Genomic DNA, 25456 nt, shown 5'->3' on the forward strand with positions numbered 1-25456 from the left:
CTGTCGAGGGCCGAGCCGCGCAATGGCAGCTGCGGCCATGGTTGTCTTCTGACCAACCTGAGACACGGGATGGGCGAGGGCGGCCATTTCGGGCTAGGCGTGGCAGCAAGGGGGCCAGCTGACTGGCTGCCGCACACCCACTTCCCCGTGTCGCTCACCCAGCCCTTGATAACATCGCCTTGTTTTGTGCCGCCCCCATCCAGCCCTGGATTCCTTTCGATTTAACTCTGAGCGCCGTGGGACCCGCGACGCCAGCCACAGGTTGTAATTTTTCTTGTCCAAACTTTTCTCTTCTTCCAAAGAAAGTCGCTATGTCGCCAGCACTTGCACGTCGAACCACGCCTGTCTGGAGCCTGTAGCCACCTCTACGCTTGTTATAGCACGTCCTCCTAGACGACCTAGTTTTTTTTTTCCGCTTCGTCTCCACGAGGGTTTGTCCAGCAAAACAAAGAAGAAGCGGACTGTTTCACCACGATGCCCGTGGAAACGGTGAGTGATGTTGATCTCCCATCTCCCTTGCCTCGCCAGTCCCGCTCTCCGCCGTTTTCTCTCATCCTCCACCCCAACAACCTCCACTCACGCCCGCCCAGCGCAGCGCCCGCAAAGCCCAGCAGCGCTCCTGCACCTCCACCTCCGCCGCCGCCGCCGCCACAAAACGCGGATCCACACCGCCCTCCTCCTCCTCCTCCTCCACCTCCCCACCCAGCCCAGCAGCAGCACCACCCTCCTCAACCCCGCTGCCGCCGCCGCCGCCCCTCCCCCTCCTCCCCCACCTCCACGCCTCCCTCCACCACGCCACCACCCGCACCCAAACCCTCACCACCGCCCTCGCCGCCATCACATCCCGCCTCGCCGCCGCGACCGCCAACCTCGCGACCGCCAAGCGGCACCTCGCCGACGCGACGGCGCAGGCGCGCGAGTCCAAGCGCATCATCTGCCGGTACCTGGAGCTCAGCCTCACGGCGCTGCCGCCGTGCAAGTCGCTCGACCTGCCGATGGAGGTGTATTCGGACGAGGGCGGCGCGGCGCTGGCGGCGCTGGTGCGCGAGCAGGAGGGGGCGGTGGGGAGGCTGAGGCGGGAGGTGGAGAGGGTGAGGGGGAGGGTGGGGGAGGGGAGGAGGGAGTGCGAGAGGTTGAGGAGGAGGATTAGGCGCGTGGAGGAGGGGGAGCAGGGGAGCGGGAGCGGGAGCGGGAGGGGGAGGGGGAAGAGGAGACGGAGGAGGTCGGGTTGAGACGAGAGGGCTGCTATATACATATGGCCGGCCGGGTGCGTGCGTGGGCGCGATGCGATGCGACGACCGGGACGGGCCGCCAATCAGAACTTCCGCACGCCGCAGCGACCCGGCGATGGGGTGTCGTGAGACGGTCGTGTTGAGGCTGGTGTGGTCGAGATAATGGCCGAGGTTGACGACAAAGAGACGACCATGGCTTGGTTACGCAATGCTGTGGCACAATGGTGTTACGGCGTGCACCAGTGATGATCCAATGTCCTGCCATCATGATTCAGGACTTAGTCATAGGTCACCCTCGGGCTTCAAGACAACACGAGCATCGGAGGCGAGATTGTTCTGCTCCTCGGGCGCTAACACAACCGAAGCTCCCTCCGGATCGGAGCGCACGGCCGTCCAGCGTGTAGGGCGGGAGCTCTTTCGGCATCATGGCCTATTGGTCGGCTCCGTCGACTAAAGTGGAGCCCGCCCATGTCGTGCTGCGCGCTTGCCCGCCTGCAGTAACCGTTGGAGGCAGAAAAATTTCACCCTCTAACCGCATCAGACCGTGGAGCCGATCTCGTCACTATAGTCGGAAACATGTCAAACGCCAGTATGACTACCTACTTCGACCTCGTCTGCCGCCTCGCTCTCCCATCCCTCACTCCCCTCCCTGATTCCCTCCAGGACAGACCACACCATGGGCCACATTGACGTCGACTCGGCCAAGGATGTCGAGAAGGAGCCCTTGCCCGCCGAGTTCCAGGCCAAGGAGGCTTCCATCCAGGAGCCGCAGCTCAACGTCGGCGGCCATGGCGGCACCCAGCGACGGCTGCGGAACTACCAGGTCACCATGATCGGCCTCTCCAGCGGCATCGGCACCGGCCTGTTCATCGGAACCGGCTCTGCCTACGCCAAGGCCGGTCCTGCCGGTCTGCTGCTGGCCTACCTGGTCATCGGCTCCGTGCTGTGGTGTGTGATGCAGAGCATCGGCGAGCTGGCCACCCTGATCCCAACCGCCGGCTCCTTCCCCCACTGGGCCACCCGCTTCGTCGACCCCGCCGTCGGCTTCTCCCTGGCCATCTCCTACGGCTACTGCTACACCATCGCCATCGCCTCCGAGTGCTCCGCCGCCGCAGTCCTCGTCTCCTACTGGACCGACGTCTCGCCCGCCGTCGTCATCACCGTCGCCCTCGTCTTCATCCTGGCCATCAACCTCTGCAGCGTGCGCGTCTACGGCGAGTCCGAGGTCGTCGGCGGCGCCATCAAGGTCCTCTGCTTCCTCGGCCTCGTCCTCGTGTCCATCGTCATCACCACCGGCGGCGCCCCCAAGGGCGACGCCATCGGCTTCCGCTACTGGAACAACCCGGGCGCCTGGGTCGACTACAACGGCATCACCGGCCCCACCGGCCACTTCCTGGGCTTCCTCTCCGCCTTCGTCAACGCCTCCTTCTCCTTCATCGGCGTCGAGACGGTCGTCATCGGCGCCGCCGAGGCCATGGACCCGCACCGCGCCATCCCCAAGGCCACCTCGCGCGTCACCTACCGCATCGGCTTCTTCTACATCCTCGGCGCCTTCCTCATCGGCCTCATCGTCGACCCGCGCAACGCCAACCTGGTGTCGGGCTCGGGCAACGCCAACTCGGCCCCCTGGGTCATCGCCATCAAGGAGGCCGGCATCTCGGCCCTGCCCTCCATCGTCAACGCCTGCATCCTCGTGTCCGCCTGGAGCGCCGGCAACGCCTACTGCTGGGTCGGCTCGCGCATGATCGTCGCCATGACCACCGACCGCCAGCTGCCGCAGTTCTTCGGCCGCACCACCCGCCACGGCGTGCCCTGGGTCGCCGTCATCGCCTCGTGGCTATTCGGGCCCCTCGCCTACCTCAGCCTCGGCTCCGGCGGCGCCAGCCAGGCCTTCACCTGGCTGCTCAACCTCTCCACCGTCGCCGGCCTCATCGCCTGGGCCACCCTGTGCTTCTGCTACATCCGCTTCCATCGCGCCATGCAAGTCCAGCGCGTCCCCCGCGAGTCTCTGCCCTGGCGCGCCCCCTGGCAGCCGTACGCTGCGTGGTACGGCTTTGTCGGGAGCGTCATCATCACCCTGGTCGCTGGCTTCCCCGTGTTTTTGAAGGGCAATTGGTCCACGGCCGATTTTATCGCGTCCTATATTGGCATTCCCATCTTCATCGTGCCCATTGTCGTGTGGAAGCTGTGGCATAAGACCAAGTTTGTGAGGGCCAAGGATATTGATCTGTGGTCGGGGAGACTGCCGCCGAGGGATGTCGACGGAGAGGAGGTGAAGAAGCCGAACACTCTATGGAGGAAGTTTGTTGATTGGCTTGTGTGAGGGGGCGGTGGGGTTTTAAAAGTTTGTGAGCGGTTTTGAGATGGTTGATGATTTGAAGATATTTATTCCGTTTTCTTGCATTATTTCTCCACACTTCCAAATCTATGAGTGAGGCATTCGTATTGATTGTATGCTTTCTACCGCGCTTGACTTGCGGTTGCGAGTCGTACATCAGCCTGTGAGCTGACCCTGAGCAAGACGATGCCCCACGCATGTCGCCGTCTCCTACCTTTCACGAGGCCCGGTAGATGCAACTCATATCCCTTCGTATGTGGTCAGTTGAAGCAAATACTTGCAGTCTTGAGCTTTTGTAGCCCACCTACCGACGCAGCTGAAGCAAATTTCCAGACGCAACGTAAGTTTTCGAACTACTGATACCTCCAGGCGTAGGATTCCGTCTCCATCGCGAGATGTCTTTGTGAGATGAGATTGATGTAGGTGGGCTGAATGCTTTTGCAGCCTGCTGTGGATTTCCTCGTGTATCTTGAAATCAACCAAGAAGAAAACATGACAGGCGCACGTGGGCACTACCTGTGCCACAGTCTCTCCCAAACCCCCACGACCAGCTAACGGTGTGGTTGGTTTGTGATCCGGGATTCGCTTGGCCGGAAGAAGAAGAAAAGAAAAAAAAAAGAGAGAAACAGAGAGATAGCGCTTAAATTGCGAAAAAGAATCAACCCTCCCCATTTTTGTCTCCCCTCCCTTACCTCCTCCCCGCCAAACTCAACTCCTGCGTCACAAACACCCCACTATGCATATCGACCTCATCCGACGTGCGGACGCTATTCGTCCTATGCGCCGTCAACCCCAGCTCGCTACTCCTCAACTCATACTCATCCGGCTCAACGGGCACCGACCGCTTACCGATCGGGCCCCCTACTGCAGCCCTAGAATAATGCCGCCGTGACGAATTCCTCGTCGTCGTCGTCGTCGTCGTCGTCGTCGTCGTCGTCGTCGTCGTCGTCGTCGTGGGGCCCTTGTTCTGCTTCTTCGCCGCCACCACCCCATCCGAGCCGCCCCCTTCGCCGCCGTTGTCCTCCGCACTCCGCGACGCCGCGTGCACCCACGACACTTTGCCCGCGCAGTGCCGCACCAGCGGGCCCAGCGTCGGCAGGCACGCGCTGAGGATGCCGACGAGCGGCTCGATGCACGTCCAGATCAGCCCCGAGCAGAGGCCCCACGACTGGTCCGTCATGGTCGCCATTTTGAGGAGGGAGCAGATGCGCGCGATGCTGGCGCCGATGACGCTGTGTGGAGGGGGTTAGCGCGGTGGGGTTGGTTGCGTTGGGGGGAGGGTGCGTGGGTGGATGGATGGAAGGATGGATGGATGGATGGATGGATGGATGGATGGATGGTGTGGGAAAGAAAAGCTTACACGCCGCCGAGGAGGAAGATGGCGAGCACGGCGATTTTCTTGGTCGTCGGCATTTGGAGGCGCCAGACGGGGTAGATGGGCGTGATGAGGATGAAGATGTCGATCAGGGTTGCGGCGATGGCGTTGGCGTAGTAGAATTTGAGCAGGTCGACGCATTTGCCTTTGGCGGTTGGATCCACGTACTTTTGGGGGGCTTGGTTAGCTGGATGGCTGGGTGCGGGATGGTGAGGTGGGTGGGGTTGCCTGCCTGCATCCACATGTAGTTCGTTGGCTGGCACCCGGTGTTCATGACGGTGATGATGGTGATGAAGTAGCCGATGATGAGAGCCTCGAGGACGTAAAAGGTTGTTTCAAAGTAGAAGATGCGCTTGTAGTAGAGGACGATGGACGTCTTTGTGCAAGTCACGGTCGCTGCGTAGATCTGGGCGGCGGCATACACGACCTGAAGCGGCATGAGAACATGCGTTGAGCGCAAGCCAGGGAACGCACGGCTTACCTGTTGTATATGCTCAAACTGGTCAAGACTGAGGACCCAAACGTGCTTACCGCATGCAAACGATAACGCTGTGTGCCTTTAGTATTGTTTTTCCGGTGCTTCACTCAAGCGACGACATACCAGTAAAAACACAGCCAGCTGTTCCAAAGCCAAAGAACTGTAGCGAGTCAGCCGTCTGGATAAGGTTATTAGCTGATTCAGGCACGTACTAAAGCAAATATAATGAAGACATCGTCAGCCGCCATGGTCTGGGCTTCGACCACATGCCTGGTGGTGAAGCGGAGAGCAACGGCAACAATGGCCAGGACCAGCACGACAGCAATAGGAGCTATAACGGTGCCGGATTGGTCTTCGGAAAGATCGACATCTGGAGGAGGAGGGCCGAAGATATCCGTGATCTGCATGCTGGCTGGGCGTTGCTGGGCGTTGTGGCCGTCGCCGCGGGTTGCAATGGCGCGAGAAGGGACGGGCTGGGCTACCTGCGGGACACGTGCATACTCTCACTTTCTTGGAGGCTGTTGTTTGTGTACTGCTCTCGATCTGGAAGGAGGGAAGAGAGGGCAGACGATCGGAAATTTTGCCGTCACTACTACTCCGTTACGCACGCACACGCGCATGTATGCAATATAGGTGCGGCGGCGAGTCAGACGCTCCCGCCCCACAGTCCGGCCCCTATCCCTCCGCGTGGCGTCTGGCCCGCTGCTCGGTAAAACCGCTCCACAATCGTATGATAGTCCCTGCTTTTAATCCCACCGGCCCGTGCGCATACTACACTGCTCCCTATTTCATCAGCACTGCGCAATACCTATGTATATCGAATCGGGAGCCACGCCGTTCACTTCGTGCCTGCCCCTCCGTCTGGAGCGGAAACAACACCGTGTCTAAATACGTCCTCCTGCCCCCGCGGCGTCCTCATCCTCATGCTCGCTCACGGACCACCACTGGCCGTCGGCCGCCCTACCCGGCGACGACGCTCTTCAGCCAATCCCGAATCTGCACATACATGCGGACCTCGTCGGCGCTGAATCCCATATCCGCATCCACGATCCCACTTATATGCCCCTCGTCCTCGACGACGGCGATCTGCGCGTCCTTCGCATCCCGCCACTCGCCGGCAAACCCCCTCGCGAACCCCAACGCCCCATCCAACAGCACGTCGTCGGCCCCAATCACAACCAAGAACCGCTCCAGGACGCGATCAACCCCCTTCCACCACCCAGCCGGCGCCGCAGTCGGCCGATTGTACGCATCCTCAGGCTTACCACCAGCCCACGCATCCGCCCACCGCCTCAAAAACTTACCAGCCAGCAAGTCCTTGGGCTCATTGCGGCGCAAGCTGGGGTAGACGTCATCGCCGCCGAACGGATCCGCCCACGGCGAGACCAGCAGCGCGCCGCGGATGCGGTTGGGCATGTCGTGCGCGGCGACGCGCGCGACGACGTCGGCGTCCGGGTGCGGGTGCAGCAGGTGGCTCAGCAGGCCGACGGCCATGTTGCCGCCCGCCGAGTCGCCGCCGATCAGCACGTTGGGGATGGCCAGCGTGTCGACCGCGTGCTTGAACAGCGCGGCCGCTTGCCCCAGCTGCCGCGGGTAGTGCCCGAAGGGGTGGTAGTCGTAGTGGAGGAGGAGCACGGAGAAGTCGCCTTGTGTTGATGGGGAGACGTCGTCGACGAGTCGGGCGCAGAAATTGATGTGGGCGGGCAGTGCGGGGAGGTTGTAGCCGCCGCCTGGTGGGTGGGGGTGGTGTTTGGGTTAGCGAGTGGACGGGCTTGGTTGGCTGGCTGGTTGGCTGGCTGGCTGGGCTGGCTTACCGTGGAAGTAGAGCAGGACGGTTTTGGCGTCTTTGGACCCGATCCAGAATGCTTCGGTGCCGTCAGGGAGCACTTCCCGCGCGGGAGCCACCTTGGTCTTCCGAGCCCATTCGTAGTACAGCTCGTCCGTGTCGGTGGTGATGGCCCTGGTGGCGTTTGTTTCAGCAACCTGTTGGACGATGGGGGCTGGAGCAATACGGACTGCTCGATTCGGGAATTGCTGTTGGTGAAGCAATGCCGCACAAAGGCGTAGGCGACGTGGCGTTTGAAGACGCGAGAGCGCTTCTCAGACGCGGTGAAGGGCGCGGCCAATGCAGTGCCGCATGTCTTCGTGATGACGACGGCGTAGAACAGCACCAGCTTGACCTTCTCCAACAGCGAGAGCCGCACCTGGTCCGCCGGGCGTGGAGGCATGATTTCTTGCTTGCTTTGATCCGGAGGGTCTGAAACCTGTCCGCACGTTGCACGCCGGTTTCACGATTGGACAGAGCGGCCAGACAGCGTTTATTTGTGCGGCCAGACGGTGGGGCCTGCGCCGGCTATGCAACTGAACGGAGTAACGGGTAACGAGCCGCCGAGTGCGCAGCCTGCGAACCTTCTCCACTCTTGAGGTGGCCTGGCCATCGGCCTGCTTGGAACGGTAGGGAGTGTCTGCGCTCGTGCTTAGGAGTGGGCCAGTCGCTGCCAATTCCATCTGACATGGCCTTTGCCGGTTTCCCCGCCCTTGACTTTCATGTTGGCCTATAACCGGTAGAGGGACTCACTGTCGTCGAAACGGAGTCCGGCCGCCTCGCTTACTCGGCCACTCTCCCGGCGCACTGCGTTTCGTCTGCTCACCGGTCATGGCAAAGAACAGCTTAACAGTCGTCCGAGTGTCGTGGTATGTGGGATGAGCAGCAGACGTGAGAGCGCCAAGCGTCTAACTCAAATGCGGCAGTGCGCTTACGGCAGAGGGTTCGGGTGTATCGTTGCCACCTGAGGCCGGACCAACGGAATGCCCTGCTGCCGTGTACGTAAGCAAGCATCGACACATCCCGTCGGCCCGAGAGATCACGATGAAGATCGTGCCGATGTGCATGAATGAGCCGCATGCAGATTTGACCTGATGAGACCTGATGAGCGTTCTTGTCGCATGCTTGAAGGCGCTCGCATTGAATCAGCTGTAGTCCGCTTTGCCTTGAATGGACCTGGCTGCTCCCGATGACAGTCAATATCGGAATGGAACAAGCGAATCCAAGTCTTCACTTGTCGTCTTCGTGCGAGGTAGTGTCCACTGGGAGTGTAGAAAAGTGTTACATAGAGCTATTGATTACCTATTCTTACTGCCTCCCGGCCCCCTGAACGGAAGCGTAGGCTTCGTGGTGGCGTTCGAGCCGCACACAAGGTCCCCGGCCGCCGTCGCCGCAAATGTGGCTCTACTATACCAGTCAGGTCTTCAAACCGACGGATCTGCTTTCGATCAATACGACGGTACTAACATCGATCAGTATCGCCAGTAGACTGATGAGTTATCGAGCAACTTCAAACTATTTTGACTTTTGCAATTTATACAAAGATGGACAAGGTCAAGCCCCAAACCAAATGAAAAAACTAAAGGCCAGCCGACAAAGGAGACTTCAAGGAAACCGGAAAACAGTCGTTCGCAACCCCGCCCGTGACCTGATCTTGCGTACTCGTCTCCAGCAGCGTCTTGATGCCAGCGTCCTGGTCCGCGACGACAAAAAGCTTGTTCACCACCACCCCATCCACCGCAACATCACACGCAACAAAAGCGTAGCTCCCACCCTCTGCATCCACAGGCACCAGCACTGACCCAGCCACCGCACCATCGCCGCCAACATTCACGGGAATCACAGCCGCGGCGCGGGCATCGAACGACGTCTCGTTCAGCGCCGCCAGCCGGAAGCGCGACACGCCCAGCGCGTCCATGGTCGCCGGGAAGAAGACGAAGAGGCGGCTGCGCGCGTCGGCGGCGAGCGCGCCCTTGAACAGCGCGAACGTCTTCCACGCGAAGGCGTCGGCCGTCGGCGCCTCGGCCGTCAGCCCAAGCGTCCCCGAGTCGTCGGCCGCGAGAAAGAAGCCGCCAGTCACGTCGCTGATGGTGCTGTAGCTGAAGTCCGGGGTGGATGAGGCGTCGAGGTTCTGCTGCTGGTTGGCGGTGCCGACGAGGGCTGATATGACGCTCGTGAAGTCGGTGCCGTTGTTGCTGGCCATCGGGTTGGCGCCGGAACCGGACGGAGACGTGGCGTTGATGGCGCGAGAGATGAGCCCGGTGGGCTTTGGGGCAGCCGCTTGGGCTTTCTGCGCTGCGCTCTTCGCCTGGTCTTGGACCTGCTTGAGTTTGTCGGCGTCCTTGGAGATGGTGCCGGCAGCCGCTTCGGCCACCTTCTTGCCGATCACCAGCGGCTCGGCCTTGCCATCGCTCTGGACGGCAGCGGTTCCAGGCAGTATCGGCAGCGTCTTCCGATCCAGGGTGATCTGGATGCTCTTGGCGGTATCTCCCGTCGCTGCGGCGGCGGCTGCAGCGTTGGCCTTGGACTGAGCAGCGGCGGCCTCGCGCTCAGCCTGGGCGGCGCTCGCGGAAGCCTGGACAGCGGCACTGGCCTGCCCGGCCTGGATGGCCTTGGCCGCCTTCTCACTCTCACGGCGAGCTATGATTTCATCCCGGATGGACTGCCTCTGCAGCATCGCGATCCCCGGGGCGTTTAAGGCATCAGCCTTAGACGGGGGCTGTTTTGGAGGCGACTGTGAAGCCACAAGCCGTGCGTATTCTCTCTCTGTTTCCTGTCGGATGGCTATCTCCTCTAGAAGGTCTTGTATGCTGGCAAAGTTTTTCGGATCCAGTGCCGGCAGCTGCTGCGGGCTGCGTGGTAGAATCGCATTGATGTTTGGTGGTAGGTAAAACTGGGATACCGTACTGTACAGTTGCCCGCCGATGGTAACGAACTGTGGAAGGTCGTCTTCATCGAAGACGTTCGTGTCGTAGGACGACAACCCCGGAGCAAAGTCTTGGAGAGTCGCCGAGAAGGAGGTGTCGGAGAAGTCATAGAAGCCGTAGAAATCGTCGAGATACTCGTCAAAGTAGAATCCGTCGGCTACTTCAGGAAGAAAATCAACATCTGGTGTGTCTAGCGGGTCGTCACTCGGCGCGATAGTTTCAACAGTAGTGACAACAAACGTCTGAGTAGGGGAGGAGGATCCTGGGAACACTGCATAGGCCGTTGTCTGCAGGCCGCCGTGGTAGTAGTAGTCGTCTTCGCATGGTGCTTCAATTATAACATGTTTCGTGATAGCCTTGTTTCCCAATCGGGCGTTGTGTGGTGGAATATGGCGAACGTTGGGCTCTGGTAGTGCGAAGCCCAAAACACCGCCCGCAAGAGCTGGAACAAGTAGTGACACAGAGTGCATGGCTGCGAAACTTGGAAAGCGAAAGGATGGGTGATATTTGGAGGCTTGCGCACGCTACTACCGTTCAGAGTGCAAAGCACTAAATATATCTGTTACGACTGGCGTTGATCTGATTCATGAGTGAATTGTGGAGGCTGGAGGTGGCCAAACTAGTCGTCATTCTCTAAAAATCCATGCTTGTGGTAGTGCCAGAGATTCTCAAAAAAGAGTTAACCTTGGAAAGTTTGTGATAATATTTGGCCTCCGTCCAGTCCTCACCTACATTTGTTGTAACAGCGCCGCAAGCATCAATAAAGAGAAATATTTAATTGGTTGATCAAGGCTTCCTGTCAAATTCCTGGTTCGCCAGTCGCTTAACATACATTCCGACGGCCACGTGTTAATCGGGTTAGAGAGGCACGACTGTACGGTTGCGGCTTTTGGAATAGGCGAGGTTGGGCTCAGGAACGGGGCTCTCAGCATATGCGAATTAAGCCATCCACAGAGTTCATGCCAAACACATCTGTGTTGAGGAGCCGGGGAATGACTGAATAAATCGACGGCCTCTCCCGTATCGATCCGAACCTGCACATCCAACCGCACCTGGACGCATTCAACATTCTTCCCTGGGAGCTGCAGGCTGTGTCCTCGGGCCAAGCCGGGCGGAGCCTCGATCCTGGTAGAACCTTGCACTGGTAGCGGGATTGTGACTGCGCCTTTGCTAACGGCGCCATGCTGGTGCCTCACTAAAATGCCAGAGTAGACATGGTGGATCAACTAAGCCTTGGGACAATGGGAGCAGTGGATTGTGCGAAGGACTTGAGGAAGCAGGGATTGGGTGGCGGAGGACTGAATGAAGAGGTGGGGAAGAGTGCATGTGCGTCCACTGCCGCCGTTTCAGTGCGGACGAACCACGCGACCTTCCTTACGACCTACCACCACCAGCAATATTGGCACAGAAACAAAGCCAGACACGTCGGTTGCATAAGCATTAGATGTGAAGAAAGCAATGAAGCTTGCAGTGGCTTTCACAGGGAAGACGACTGAGGCTGTCCAAGGTTCAACAGGGTAGACCATGGGACAATCGTAACAACAACAACATAACAGGAAAAGGAGAAAGCCATCTGTCGAATTGTGAGAACCATTTGAATGGTAGTGATTCTGGATTAGGTCAACCGAATTGATTGCTCTGCGACAGCGAGCTCAACGCGTTCTTCCCAGACTCCACTCTGTGCAAGCTGCGACGTGATACTCTAAATGAATGGCTAGGCTGATAGATTTATCTAATAAAAAATAACGGAAGCAACTAAGCTCATTTTCTATAACCATTATAAAATCGTTAAATACCCATAGCAGCTTAGTCGTGGACTCATGTAGTGCTAGAAGATAAATTATTACTACTAAAAGCCTGAGGATCGTCGAAGAACTCACAGCTTATAAAAGCCTAATCGTTACATCTCCCTTAACTCTTGTATAGATTTCGACCTACGCCAATCAGCCAAGTCTCTTTCTTCTACCCTGCAACTCCCATTCGCTACATGAGGCCAATGGTGATATCGCCCTTCACTCTAGCGTAGATTTCTACCTCGACTTCCGAATCCAGTTCGATCTTGATTTTCAGGCTGCTATCCTTCTCGCCCACTTTCGGTGGGCGATCCGCAATTCGGGACTGGTGTACGGGTACCATGCGCCTACCGCGTACGGTGGATGAGGTGGTAGCTTCTATGGCTTTACTATCGGTAGTCGCTTCGGTCGTAGCATCTTTCTTCGCTACCGCAAGCTTCGTAGGTTTGCGACGAGTCTTAGCAAGAGGTTACTCGCCTCCGACGTCGGAAAGACTCTCGGTACTAACGTCCTGCGCCCTGCGGAGATGAGTCGGGGTAAGCCAAGGACTGAGTGAGATGCTATTGGTGGCATAACGCACGTTTCAGCCATTGTGAGCTTGTTCAGAGTGCCGCTGTGTATTGGAACCGAGAGTTGATCGATGCCGCGATGAGAAATAGTTGCAGGAAATATTGGTGAGTGTAACGTTTACAAAATGTTGAACAAACAAGCGCTCCAAGCAGTCACGCAAGGCCAACACAAAAGCGCAAAAGAAAAGTACCGCGGGCTAAAGACCAACCTTGTCATCTCCTGCACTGGTACCTCGAGCGGCAGTCACGAGGTGAACGGCAGGAGCGTAGTACTCCTCAACAACAAGGTAAGCCGCATCCGCACGAGACAGAAACATCCACGACCATGGGAAAGATAGACGCGAGTAACAGGCGCCAGAGTATTGCATAATTTGCGAGATGAGAAGAACTGACCATGCAAAAGCTATACATCAACACACCATCTCTCCCCCCAGGCGCCCATCCCTTCGCGGGCTATTTCCTCCCTCATCCTTCCCATACTTGGGGCCGCCTGGGTGAAGGTCTTGTTTCTACCATCTCCGACGACCCGCCTCAGCTGAATTGGATCTACCTTGATGTCAATACGCATGAGCTAAAGTACGGGCTGCGTGCAGACTGCGAGGAACACCTTGTCGGACCGTGGACCTGCACGCCGATTGGACGCAGGATGACAGTGGGAAGGGTTCATGGCGGTGGAAGAGAAGAAGGGCAGTGGAATCTGGGAGGTTGGTTTCGATAGAGATGATGATGGATTGGTAGAAGTGGGCTGTGAGAAGATGAGAAGGGTAGTAAGTCGTATAGAAGCTCAAGTTGTGCTTAGCGTATGGCTGACGTTTACAGGAGTGTGAGCTTGATAGGAGGGAGATGAGAGTGCAGAAGCCCCCGAAGTCAGACCTGGGCTCTGATGAGGAAGCTTGAAGGGGAAAATGACGAAAATGCATATGATTATGCAGGAGAAGAAACTGCGACCAGGTCTGATTTGGATCTTCTTAATAAAAGGATAGGCCAGATGCCATAGCGCAGCCTTTACAGGCCCAGGTCGCATAAATTGATTAACAGACGTCTTACTGCGGCACCAAATGCAGCTGCATCGTTGGAAGAAGACCAGATGGCTACAGTACATCCAATCAATTGGTGACTGGGATTCTCGCTGCTTCGGACCGCTTTTCTTAGGGACACATGCTATATTTAGTAACGAGGTGGGTCTCCACACCAGGCAACCGTGAGGCTGTGAGGAGGCTGCATTCCTTCATAAAAGATGATCAGCACCATAAGTGAGGTTTGGCAAATTGCTGCACAGTCACATTTCCGCAGTATCTTGCCAGCCAGCAAGTCACCAAGTATCGTTAATTTCTTGGCTCACCCAGTCAACCTCGGGCACGTGATACGAACACTCTCTATCCAAATGGGCTGTCTACCTTCTCGAGAGGCTCCCCACAAGCGCGGATCGGCAACAACAGCGCCCTCTAGCCGGCTTAATGGCGACGAGTCTCGCAAGCCAGACTACTCGTCTTCGAAATACGCCTATTGGCTCTCGAATCCCGCGGCAGATACCGGCTTGCAGTTTGCACCAGGCCAACAGCCCGTCCAGAAACGCCGTCACAAGTGGCATTGTACGAGTGCATACAGCGGTGGCGGTGGTGGTGGATGCTGAAGGGTTGGCCCGCGTACAACATGAACCAGGACCAAGCACAGATCCTGGATCGTCAGAGCGCACCGCAGCGCTCGCTATGCCCAGGGCTTCTCGGTGCGGGATTTGAATTTGGCAGCGGAATAAGGAGCGGGAAGGTCCGCTGAGAGAAGGGTAGAGAGATATACCGAAAGCGTTGTGAGAGAGATACCGTCCATTGCATGTGTTGAGTAAGGTGGTACTGCTTGAGAATGCGCAAATCGATTGAGCAGCACGGCAGCGCAACAGCAACGCGAGCCAAAACTCGCACTCTTGTAGAAACACTGCTGAATGCGTCAAGGTTGATCTACAAAATTGAACAATGCCGATTAGCTCATCTGCTCAAACCAAATTTACCCGCTCCCCCTCGACTTGACCCACCTTTCCTTCTTACTACGGAGTAGCCAGTTCGTAACGGCGCGGCTGTGGCGGCGGGGGCGGGCCGCTGTTGTTTGTGAACTGTCACTCGACATCATGGCTAGAACTTGTTCCTGAACGAGGACAGCTCTCTGTTGGCTACTGTTGTGTGCTTCGGAGGTGATCCCGAAGCCTTTTTATATCGGCATGGCTGGCTTTACAGCAGCCACCGACAAGGAATGACTGAAAGCAGCCTTTGTGGTATGAATCCCTGACTATTCGAGCGAGCTGCACTTCCCAGGGTTCCTGTAGTGCAGGTGAGCAAAACATTCGGGATGTATTGCGAACATACGAAAGATTTCGCTAGTACTTACCTTTGGTTGAGTATCTTCCACTAAGTCATTGGGCTTTTCCCACCGTTTAGTTGTGGTATTGTAGACTTCTCCGTTCGTACCATCTGGGTACAAAACCAGAGTGGGCATGTTATGCAGCGGATCTACGATATGCAACTTCCTGACAGCATGCTCAAATTTCTGGATGAGGCCGGGAAGCTTGTGTATCTTCGTACAGTTGACGCCGATCCCCCACGGCATGCAACCATCACCCAAGCGCCCCAACATCGCTTCCACCACCTGATCGATTGTGCTGCCATCAGGGAGATTTTCAGTCTCGGCCGGAAACACGCAAGAGATCCAAAGACAAGGGCCACCCTCTCGTGTGCTAACTCCCGCCGCCTGTGCCGCTCTCCTCACAGCCCGAATCTCGTCCAATCTGGGGAGGGTCTCGAACGCAATGTACTGCACGCGTTTCTCCAGCTTCTCCACTGCTGCGAACAGACGCAATCGTTCGAGATGCCATTGGTACAAGCTCTCCTCTGTGTCGTGCTCTGCGTCGTACTTCCCGCCGTACTCTTGACCGGGAACCATGCTCGCGCCATACGGACCAAGACTCAATGCGAGCTCAGCCGTTCCATGCTTGCTCGCCTGCTCCGCTATGTCAACAGCCCTGGTCAGGTAGGGAGTGATGGAATCTTTCGGGATGCCATTTGGGAAATCGGGCGTTTTGGTCCTCGCGAAGCTTTCAATGGATACCTGGTATGTCGCTGTGAGGAGGACGTCGGCTCCTGCTTCTACGAAGTCACGTTGGCAGCTGAGCAGGGTGTCCTGGTTTTCAATGAGGAAGTGTGATGACCAGAGAGGCTGTGAGTGGTTAAATTTCACACCGTACTTGTCTTCCAAGGATGTGCCGAGTCCGCCGTCGAGGATGTGAATTGGTGCCATTGTTGTGAGCATGAACGGCGGGGTATATAGTCGTGCAGCAGTCTTGACATGGCCTTGAATAATTCCGTCGAATTGCTCAAGTCTGTGTGGGGTGTGACTAAGCTATCTAGTGCCCGATATCGGAGCATGGCGTTGTGCTCTGCGTTACGTGGAGAGGCAGTTGACGATGTTGCGAAGTGTGTTGTCGATAGACTCACAGTCATGCTGCTCCTTGCGGTGGAGCGTCACAGCTGTTCTCCGTCCGTGAGAGTCAAGATAAGTTTTCCTCTGCGAGAATGGTACTCGCCACACACAAAGTATCATCAGCCACTCGATCTCCGAGTTCGTAGTTGATGATATGTCGGGCTGTTTGGCCATGGAGGATTTCTGGGTCAGAATGCTCAATGACATGAGGACAACACCGTGACCAATGCCAAAAAGAATGAAGATCAAGACCCATAGACGTTCATGACAACCGACCATCATGAGCGTGATGTGAAGTTAATCTATTATACGGGCCTTGAGGCAATTCCTCACAATCATGACTTTACAGAGACCATCGAAGTCGGCGGTATCGGAACCCTGGACACGATTTCCGGAGCACGAGAAGCGATGACAGCTTAATTTTGACGACAGCGCGGTAAATGCAAAGTCCGAAAGGGGGCAGAGCCCAACCGCAGAGCCAATGTTGAATGGTAAAGGTGAGTAGTGATGGCATTATATCTATCTCGCACTATGGCTCTACACACGACGTCTGTCCATCGTCAATCGGCACAATCACGCGGGACACAAGAAAGCAAGACGCAATTAATGCAAAGCGACTTCCGAAACCTATACGGATCACGCCACAAGCTTGCCACAGCACCGCTCTCGTTTTCGTTCCCACCAACGGGCAGCTCGCCGCTCCGTGCAGCCTCTCTAGCGCAGCGCCCAAGAAACAAAAACGTGTCGAAATTCTCAACGTCGGCGCTCCGTCTCTTCCGCAGCGCCCATCGAAGCAGGCGTGCCATGTCAGCAACATAGGCAGCGCGGCCGGCGTCCTCATCTCCAGCAACGCTTGTTCCATCAGGGTCGTAGAAGAAGTCGGCACTGAGCGCAGCGCGGGCGTCGAGAAAAGCATCGGTATTTGCGGACACAGCATGAGCGGCGCAGACATCTAGGTGACTTTGGAGACGGGGGAGTTCGTAGACGTAGGCGTTGGTGGTCAGAGCTGCTTCAACCCATTCGCCGAGGTTTACGGTCAAGGCGTCACGGGTGGAGGCAGTGGTGATGTTACTATTTGAGCGCAAGCGCTGTCGGGTGGAAGGGAGGGCATCCTGGGAGCTTGGGGAGAGTGGTCTCTTTCGAGAGTGTAGTGAGCGTCCGCTGTCCTCCTTGTCAAATTGCGAATTATGATCAAGGTCTGTCTCCGAGATGACCGACTTCTCGGTATCACACGGAACATGCTCAGGCCCGGCAACAGGGGGGCTGAGAAGCGGGATGAAGGGTTCGCAGTCAGCGGGCGGAGGCGTTGGACCAAGGTAAGGTGGAGGTGCACACGAAGAAGAATCATCGGGTACCGGGTCGAGGTCGATGCCGAAGAGGCTCCAATCCACCTCGGCGGTCCGAGTGTCTAGTATATCCTCGATGACAAAGGAGGTTGTAGGAGGTAAAGCAATGCGATTGCGGTCGCACACCAGTTTCAAACCTTGGCGGGCGTAGTCGCTGGGCTTTATGTAGACGGAGAAGGAGTGTGCTTGCGATAGTGAGTGCAGGGCACGAAGCAGGTCCGATGTGGTACGCGAGGCAGGAGCAATCTTCTTCGCTGTGGACTTGGGCATGAGAACACGGCCAAACTGGGCGAGGGCGAAGTTGGCACGAATCACGCGACCGGCGTCAAACAGGCGAGCGTCTCCAACAGCCGAGAACAGGGCAGGCGTGTGGATCTGCGAAATTTCCAGCTCATCGAAAGACAAGGTGCACGAGGAATGCGGCGGGATGACAAGAGCTAGCTCCCGCTGCCGCTCTCGACCGGCCGTCTTGACCGTGACTGCCAGGATGAACCATGCCCAGACTCGTTGCTGCTCGTCCGTCGTCACCTTCAGGGTGAATCCAGCGTCTCGTTTGTGGCATGGCGTAAGCGAGCCGAGAGTGTAGCTATGACCATGGGCATCGGTCCACTCGGCGACGACGGTTTCGTTTACGTCGGGCTTGCTCGAGGCGTACATGACGGGCTAGAGGCGCAGGTTAGCAGAAGGTAGCGAAAGTGGGAGATGAAACGAATCCCTGCGCGTAATTTCGCGCAGCAACCCACCCGCCCAGGCTTTGTCTAAGAAGCAGCCTTGGCTTCCTGAGAGGCAACGGGGCCGCGATGGTTCCAAGAAGCAATGCGTCTACGAAGCGCGTCCGGACCAAGCCGTCGATGGAGCTGGAGAGGCAGTTCGCGCAAGGCAAACCCAGCCGTCGCCAGAAGAGCCACGAGGCAGTTCGTCAGCGCTTGGTAGATGGATCAGGCTGTCGTTGGAAGCAGGGTGGCGCCGAGCGAAGGGGTGTGAGGCGGTAGGGCCGCAACGGCGACGGGACCGAGCCGTCGAGGGAGTTTGGGAAGGCAATTCGCACGAGGCAAACCGAGCCGTTGCCAAAGCACCCGTGAGGCAGTTCAGTCGCACGTTGTGGTTGAGTCAGGCTATTGCTTGGACCTCGGGATGAGTATCGGAAAGAATATGCGACCAGTGAGATGGTGGCGGTGATGGTGGCGATGGTGGGGAGGTTGGTTGACGGGGGACGGAGCAGCGCGACGCGAAGAATCGCGAAAGCTGGAGTCACGACTCAACACCGCGTTACGTAAGCGGCCCGCCAAGCGACAACAACTTTGCTGATCAGCCATCCCTCTCTCAACACCTCACTCGACCACGGAATGCACAACTCGGTCTTCTAGCTTCTCTAATTATTTTCCTTGAAAACTCCTTCAATATCACAGCGCAACAGCTCACTCGACGAGATCCATCTCCTAAAGCTTCTTTCCGACCAGAAGCGAAGAATAATAATCCGCACATAACACGTCTGCATTCCGTGTCCTTCCATCTCCTTAGCGCATGTTCGGAATCATTAATCGTAGCATGCATCACCACTGACTCCGACTCGCCGCCCACCTCACTCTCAACCCCAGTTGCGGACAAACACCCATCCACAACCGCCTTAACACTCAGAGACTCATCCGCCTCTTCCGCCTCTTCCGCCCCACCACCTTCAGCCTTAAAAGTCTCACAAACCCAACATCTCATACGCCGCCACTAGCGCCGCGCTCAAATCCTCCGGCTGATCCTTGACTCTCCTCTCTCCCTCAGCATCAAAGCTCCATCGCTCTTCCTCGCCCTCGGTCATTTTTCATCTCTGCTTACCCGATGATCCGAAGATCCAGCTCTCCAAACCCTTCAACGAGATCTGGATACTCTGGGAACTCTTGAATTTAATGCCGTGTTGGGTGAAAATTTTGGTCACCAGATTCAGTCTTTCGGCAGCTTCAATCCAGAAACCAAATCCGCCGATGGACTCAACCTCGTTCTCGTTTGCGGAGGCGTGTTCTCCTGCTGGATTGGGCTGCTGCTGAGATGGAGCTGCGGGCTCGCCTATGCCGAAGTACGGGGTGATTTCCGGTGTGGGAAGGTGTCAGTGGGCGTCATTTCCGGTCAGGCTGTTGTTCCGGGAGCCATGGTCGGATAGAGTAGCTCACACAGGGGAGTCGAAACCTGCCCCGTCCCGATGCTGCAAAAGCTGTCCATCAGGAAGGCTTCACAGAAGATTCGTCTGGGGTCTTCGACTTTGTCCAGTTGTTGACGCTGCCGAGGAACGGCATTCGGTGGAAGAGTTACTCGGCGTTTCCACGCGAGAAGTCGTCTTCTTGATCCTCGACACCCAGCCGAAGTCGGAGAGCTCGATCGAGCAACGTATTCGCCACTGCAAAAAGGTAGAATTGAAACCACGGAGTACATATACGATGTGCACGTAGCAGCACCAGGTTGTCCTGCCCATGATTCCGCTATCTTCCGGCTGTCAAGGATTTCAACCGTCTTTCGTTTCCCTAGATTTCACACGTCGAGGGTCAAGGTGCGCCGCTGTGAGCGGCATCTCATCGCTGTAGATGCAAAAAATAAACGTCCAATGAATATTACACGCTACTTCGCTATATGGTACATGCGGTACTTGTCTTCTCCTTGCACTTCTCAATCATGGCCCGCCTAGTAAGCCTTCTGCGCAGCGAAGAGGCCCTCAATCAGCTCGACGACCTCATCCGAGCCGACGCTGATGGGACCCCAGGTCGGGCCGCCCAAGTGCATGGCCGTCTTGGACGAATTGGCTTGGGTGGCGGGATCCCACACGGGCAGGTTGCCGCCGTTGGGGTTGCCACTCTTGATGAAGTTGACCCAGTAGTGGGTCATGGTCTTGGCGATGGCATAGTCTGTGCTGGTCCAGTTGAGGGAATCGCCGCCCAGCGTCGTGCCCCAGGGCATGTTGTTGAAGACGTAGTTGAGCTCGCTGCCGTGGAAGGCGCCCGCGCTCTGGCCCGGCGGCGCGTGCGTCCAGAAGTACGTGTAGACGTCGCTCTTGGCGCCGCCAGCGACCCAGTCCTTGGTCCAGCCCATTGTCGACACGAGGCTGGTGTTGCGGTAGTAGTTGTTGGTCTGGAGGGCCGCCTCGTCGTCCGTGTAGGCGGGGAACAGGTCGAAGAACTTCCCGAACAGGCCGAGCGGCTCGAACAGAGCTTCGTTGCTGGAGTTGTAGGTGCTGACGTTCATCGAAGGGGCGGGCGCCGAGGCGCCGCTCTCGTCCTTGTTGTTGCCGGTCAGGACGGGCACGTCGTTCTGCGAGCAGTTGGACAGGAGCTGCGCGTACGTGTGCGGCAGGGCGTAGCCGTCGACGACAGGTCGGTAGAGCGGGGGCTCCATGTAGGCCTGGTTGCCGTCAAAGCCGGTGCCCACGAAGGTGGTGTCCTGGCTAGAACCAGTGCCCAGAATCGTCTCGACGGACAGGTTGCGGGCCTCGGCAACGGTGCTGACGTTCAGCTCGGAGAGATAAGTGATGCCCTGGGCCAGAGCGGCGCTCATGTTGCGGTGGCTGCTGGCGAGAGAACCAGTCAACGGATCGTGCGGATCCCGGGCACCGCTCTCGGCAATGGCGCCCTGGAACAGGCCTGCCGACAGAGGAGAGTAGACGTGGGTGAGGGCGGAGCCGGCGCCCGCCGACTGGCCGCCGATGGTGATCTGGCTGGGGTTGCCGCCAAAGTTCTGGATGTTCTCGTTGGTCCAGTGCAGCGCGGCAATCTGGTCATGGAAGCCCCAGTTGCCCGAGGGAATGCCCGCGTCGGCCGTCAGGTTGGGGTGAGCCAGGAAGCCAAGGGCGCCGAGTCTGTAGTTGACGGTGACGACGACAACGCCCTGGGCCGCCAGCCCGGAGCCTTCGTAGGTCAGGGCCGAGGCCGAGCCGCCCGAGTAGCGGCCGCCGTAGATCCAGAAATAGACGGGGTAGTTGGAGGTGGTGGTGAAGTTGGCGGGCGTGTAAATGTTGAGGAACAAGCAGTCCTCATCGCCCGAGACGCTGCCCTCGCCACCCGACATCTGGGGGCACTCGGGCGGATAGGTGGTGACATTCTTGATGCCGTCCCAGGTGTCCGGGTGGGGCGGGTGAGCCCAACGGTACTCGCCTACCGGCGCGTTTGCGTACCGGATGCCCTTGAAGACGTTGACACCGGGCACGTACTCGGAAGTCTGGGCGCCGTGATCAGTACAGCATGGCGGCTCAGGGGCGGAGGAAGCTTACCGTGCCACGGACGTAGCCGTTGTGGGTTTCGACCACGGGGCTCGATTCAGCGGCAGCAGGGCCGAGCAGGGCTGCCCCCACCAGGGCATTGAGAAGAAACGAACGCATTTTGTGGTGGCGTGAGGAGTAGCATCCTGCGAAGGGTACTTATGGATAATGGGCATCCGCTGCGGCTGATCAAAGCTTGACGGCCGCGTTTGTTTCGTCAGCGAATGACGCGGCTGAGATCTACATGGAGCCAAGGGCCCGTTTCTGTAACACGGATTCGGTGTTAAAGGTTCGGAGATCGACGTCTAGGAAACGGACTTTACAAATTCCGCGGTTCTGATTGCAGTCTACCGCGCCTTGTCGCCATGCTAAGCTCGGAACTAAGCCTTTTGCAGCAATGGCGCAATATTATTGCTTGCTCTTATACATGGGCCTCATCAACTTGAATATGCGCTAGTTTTGCACCTGCTCCTTGCGTAAGCCCTCCATTTCGCGCTGGACACCCGTCTCGTCGCTCTCATCGGCTACCTGTATCCTGTCGAGGCTGCGGAAGCAGTGCGGGATCATGCAATTGCCAGTGGCCTTCCTCTTTCCTATCACACTCCCGGCTCACGCATATCGAAACGCGCGGAGCCCAACCCAACTCTGCGGACCGCATCCCTCCAGTCGCTTCGCCGCTACTGCGCCGACCTGTGAACGGATGCTTTTTTTTTTTCTTCGTTTTAACTCTAACACGCGCTTCGGTACTGCGTGGTGGCGGAGTGACCAACCCGGAAACGATGAGAAAGGGCATGAACGTGCTGAAGGATAACGAGAAGAACAACACGGCGTCTTCCATGATCTATGATATGCATTGCGATCATGCATACTGTGGAGGTACGCAGGGGCATCCACACGTGGGCCTGACTCGTTGATGCGATATCGGAAACAACTATCTGTCGATCACAGAGCTGCCGCTTCACCCACATGATGCTTGCTCGTCGGAGTGGCTCGCCATCAGCTTCGAAAATCTCCCTCTGCTCCGCTTGCTGAAGCACATTTGCGCCGGTAGTGCTTGACGAGAGAGGCGAACAAAGGAATAGAGAAGCGGTCACATCAATGCTAGTAGCGAGGCAGCGAGGTCGGCTCCACTCCATGATCAACAGCTGGGGCAGTGGGGCGAGATATGAGGCTGTGGCTGCGGCTGAGGCTGTGCAGCTGGGGGTAGTCCAAGCTATCCAGAGTAGGATATTCGCCGAAGCCATGTATCGTCACCTTTTCTTAACCTGGGCTTATGGAACCCCTTAAGGGGAAGAAGGGCCTTGCAGGTTGGCGAAATTAGAGCACCCGCACTTTAACGGCGGACAAATCCTCCCACTTCAACCACAGTAACAGGTAACCGCTTCCCTTATACCCGATTACCTCAGTTACTAAGATGATAGTGGGGCCGAGCAAGGACCTAGCGCACAGTAAAGGTAAAATACACGGCGATCCTTGCCGAAAGCTCCATGTTCGTATTGGAAGACTGTTTTATCGACCATAGCTAAATGGTGGTCAATTGAAAGCTGTGCAAGGTAATACTGCAAATCATGCATCAAATGCGCAAGGATGATCAACCAAGTTTTAGGAAAGATAGACGAGTCAATAGATGCACTTTGCCGTATGAACGGAACTTTGGTCACAAAAAGTTCTTGAAGTGTACAGCGGTCACGCTAACTCGCCAAGTATGATATAGAATCCTACATACCTCGGGAAGTTGTCAGCGCTTTTCAAGCCCGCAATATGCTAAAAACAACATATCTACTGTCTGACAGTTTTCGAGGAGGGGAAGTTTCATCCCTTCCTGTGTGCCATGTATCAAAGACGGCGTGTAGTCCACAACGGCGTGATATGTTTGAGCCATCCTTACATCGGGAATGACAACAACCGTATCACACGCTTCTGATTCCCTCTATACCCTTTCAAAGCATCTTGTCCATCGCCGGCATCTCGATCGCGGCGCTAGTCGCAACCGGTTTCGGCATGTCCCGCAATGCACCAAGCAAAGCTGCAAAATCCCCGCACGCCACACTTCCTCCGCGAGTCTGTTTTGTTTCAAGCTTCTCTCAAGCGAGATGCACAGTCACTGTCGTATGACTCAGAAGGTGAAGTCATCGCTGTTCCATCTCATCATGACAGGTGATGCTCACATGCCAACCAGAAACAACAACCGCACAGAGATGGCTTTACTGAGAAAATCACCTCCCAAAAGCAAAGAAGCAGAACAACGCTCGCAAATATGGCCCGGAAACCAATCCAACCTCGCCTGGCACACCCTCTTCGGCTCCCTAATCTCCCACCAACGCCGCCCACACGGCACTCCCAACCACATCAGCGCCCTCTCCCTCAGCCGCACCCCCGCCGCCGCCAAGCAACGCCGCCATTCAACCGCGTATTCGCTCGATGCCTCGTCACCTTTGCCACCTCAAGGCGCGCCGAGCATTCGGCCGACCTCGTGTCTTCACCCCAGCCACCGAAGCCACCGAAGCCACCCTGGAAGCCTACCCCGCCTCACCGCATACCCTCATCAAGCTGGAACAGTTCCCAACATCGGTCACACCCGCGGCTGGACGGCGCAGCAACACGGCCACACCTGTTCCCGGGCCCTCGTCCTTGTGGTATTGATCGCGTTTCCTGGATGCCTGCCTATGAAGCCAGCTGAGGCAGAAGAGATGATCCATTCTCGCAAGATGCAGCTTTGTACGGCAATCTCGCAAAGCTCGCACGTTGGCCTCGCCAACTTTGTAACGGTGCATCTCTGCCTGTTGGTTGAGGTCGGCCGTGTGGCCGTGTAGCAACCGATTGGAGCCCAACGCTATCGGCATCTCCAGAACAGTGTGCGGCAGGAAGTCAAGTGAGAGCGGTAGAAAACATTGATAGATAGCGGCTATAGCTGACATTTGTTCATTATGTGCTGAGCGACTCCGAAGCTAGATTCAAGGAGCCCACCGTTGCACTGACTTGGTGAGCACTGGAGCGGTCTCTATTCTACATTTGTGAAGCCACTCACCTAAACAGAGCCTACTGTCCCGGACCACCTTCGACAGCAATAACGTCTATAAGACCATTCGACTCCCGCTTCTCATCCTTCTTCTGCATGTAGATGTAATCAAGGTGGACCGGCTCGTCACGCTTCTCATCCTTCTTCTGCGTGTAGATGTAATCAAGGTGGACCGGCTCGTCACGCTTCTCATCCTTCTTCTGCGTGTAGATGTAGTCGAGGTGGATCGGCTCGTCACGCTTTTCGTCCTTCTTCTGCGTGTAGATGTAGTCGAGATGGACCGGCTCCTCGCGCTTCTGATCCTTCTTCTGCGTGTAGATATAGTCGAGATGGGCTTCGTCGCTGTCCACTGCGACGGGCGCTGCGGCGGTGGTGCCGAGCAGGAGGACGAGGGCAAGGCCAGCGGTGCTTGCGAAACGCATAGTGAAGTATTAATCGGGATTTGCTGGTTGGAGTTCTGGGTTTGACTTGTTGACAGGAGATCGCGTATGCGGCAAGAGGTCGTCAGCTGCGAGTGATCCAAGCGGCAAGACTTATATACAATACATGACCCCATGACGTGTGATGATTTCCATTATTATATACGAGAAGATGGCTGATCATGCAGTTTCAAATAAGATTTAGACCCACGTGCACGACATGTGTTATAGTAAGTTCTGACACGAGTTGTTTGCTTGAGTCGTTAGCCAAAAAACATCTACTACCAGAGCACGACTCGTGTGCATGCTTAGCCTCGCACTAATGCGTTGTAGACTTGAATCGTAAGCCCAAAAAGTATTACCGTGTACTCGCTAGCAGATGACTGACTCGCGTGCAAGCCTAGCCTCACACTGGCGGATCGGATGCCGGAAA

At 57.0% G+C, this 25456-nt stretch overlaps 10 protein-coding genes across 10 annotated transcripts; 3 read left to right on the forward strand and 7 right to left on the reverse strand.

Annotated features, from left to right (window-relative positions):
* Positions 1 to 474: 474 nt before the first annotated feature.
* BKCO1_1000519 (uncharacterized protein) lies at positions 475 to 1232 on the forward strand (the record flags this gene model as incomplete). Its single annotated transcript, XM_020269925.1, has 2 exons — positions 475 to 489; positions 591 to 1232. 2 exons carry the CDS (start codon positions 475 to 477, stop codon positions 1230 to 1232), a joined length of 657 nt encoding a protein of 218 aa, XP_020135179.1.
* A 676-nt stretch (positions 1233 to 1908) lies between these two features.
* On the forward strand, positions 1909 to 3555 carry BKCO1_1000520 (amino acid permease; the record flags this gene model as incomplete). The annotated part of the gene is made up of 1 exon (XM_020269927.1): positions 1909 to 3555. The coding sequence occupies one exon, from the start codon at positions 1909 to 1911 to the stop codon at positions 3553 to 3555; it is 1647 nt and encodes a 548-aa protein (XP_020135582.1).
* An 887-nt stretch (positions 3556 to 4442) lies between these two features.
* BKCO1_1000521 (integral membrane protein pth11-like protein) lies at positions 4443 to 5830 on the reverse strand (the record flags this gene model as incomplete). The annotated part of the gene is made up of 7 exons (XM_020269928.1): positions 4443 to 4575; positions 4623 to 4802; positions 4931 to 5140; positions 5209 to 5372; positions 5427 to 5494; positions 5547 to 5583; positions 5636 to 5830. 7 exons carry the CDS (start codon positions 5828 to 5830, stop codon positions 4443 to 4445), a joined length of 987 nt encoding a protein of 328 aa, XP_020135581.1.
* A 553-nt stretch (positions 5831 to 6383) lies between these two features.
* BKCO1_1000522 (alpha beta hydrolase fold protein) lies at positions 6384 to 7651 on the reverse strand (the record flags this gene model as incomplete). Its single annotated transcript, XM_020269929.1, has 3 exons — positions 6384 to 7153; positions 7238 to 7383; positions 7440 to 7651. 3 exons carry the CDS (start codon positions 7649 to 7651, stop codon positions 6384 to 6386), a joined length of 1128 nt encoding a protein of 375 aa, XP_020135584.1.
* A 1176-nt stretch (positions 7652 to 8827) lies between these two features.
* BKCO1_1000523 (hemagglutinin-like) lies at positions 8828 to 10645 on the reverse strand (the record flags this gene model as incomplete). The annotated part of the gene is made up of 1 exon (XM_020269930.1): positions 8828 to 10645. One exon carries the CDS (start codon positions 10643 to 10645, stop codon positions 8828 to 8830), a length of 1818 nt encoding a protein of 605 aa, XP_020135583.1.
* A 2017-nt stretch (positions 10646 to 12662) lies between these two features.
* On the forward strand, positions 12663 to 13434 carry BKCO1_1000524 (uncharacterized protein; the record flags this gene model as incomplete). The annotated part of the gene is made up of 4 exons (XM_020269931.1): positions 12663 to 12824; positions 12941 to 13147; positions 13191 to 13304; positions 13357 to 13434. The coding sequence occupies 4 exons, from the start codon at positions 12663 to 12665 to the stop codon at positions 13432 to 13434; spliced, it is 561 nt and encodes a 186-aa protein (XP_020135586.1).
* Positions 13435 to 14817: 1383 nt separating this feature from the next.
* BKCO1_1000525 (homocysteine s-methyltransferase) lies at positions 14818 to 15834 on the reverse strand (the record flags this gene model as incomplete). Its single annotated transcript, XM_020269932.1, has 1 exon — positions 14818 to 15834. One exon carries the CDS (start codon positions 15832 to 15834, stop codon positions 14818 to 14820), a length of 1017 nt encoding a protein of 338 aa, XP_020135585.1.
* A 731-nt stretch (positions 15835 to 16565) lies between these two features.
* On the reverse strand, positions 16566 to 18008 carry BKCO1_1000526 (uncharacterized protein; the record flags this gene model as incomplete). The annotated part of the gene is made up of 1 exon (XM_020269933.1): positions 16566 to 18008. The coding sequence occupies one exon, from the start codon at positions 18006 to 18008 to the stop codon at positions 16566 to 16568; it is 1443 nt and encodes a 480-aa protein (XP_020135588.1).
* Positions 18009 to 20018: 2010 nt separating this feature from the next.
* Positions 20019 to 21705, reverse strand: BKCO1_1000527 (carboxylesterase; the record flags this gene model as incomplete). The annotated part of the gene is made up of 2 exons (XM_020269934.1): positions 20019 to 21545; positions 21598 to 21705. The coding sequence occupies 2 exons, from the start codon at positions 21703 to 21705 to the stop codon at positions 20019 to 20021; spliced, it is 1635 nt and encodes a 544-aa protein (XP_020135587.1).
* Positions 21706 to 24624: 2919 nt separating this feature from the next.
* On the reverse strand, positions 24625 to 25026 carry BKCO1_1000528 (putative zinc finger and scan domain-containing protein 18; the record flags this gene model as incomplete). Its single annotated transcript, XM_020269935.1, has 1 exon — positions 24625 to 25026. One exon carries the CDS (start codon positions 25024 to 25026, stop codon positions 24625 to 24627), a length of 402 nt encoding a protein of 133 aa, XP_020135590.1.
* Positions 25027 to 25456: the final 430 nt, after the last annotated feature.

Source organism: Diplodia corticola, assembly GCF_001883845.1.
Source record: "Diplodia corticola strain CBS 112549 chromosome Unknown scaffold1, whole genome shotgun sequence".
In the NCBI taxonomy this organism is placed as follows: domain Eukaryota; kingdom Fungi; phylum Ascomycota; class Dothideomycetes; order Botryosphaeriales; family Botryosphaeriaceae; genus Diplodia; species Diplodia corticola.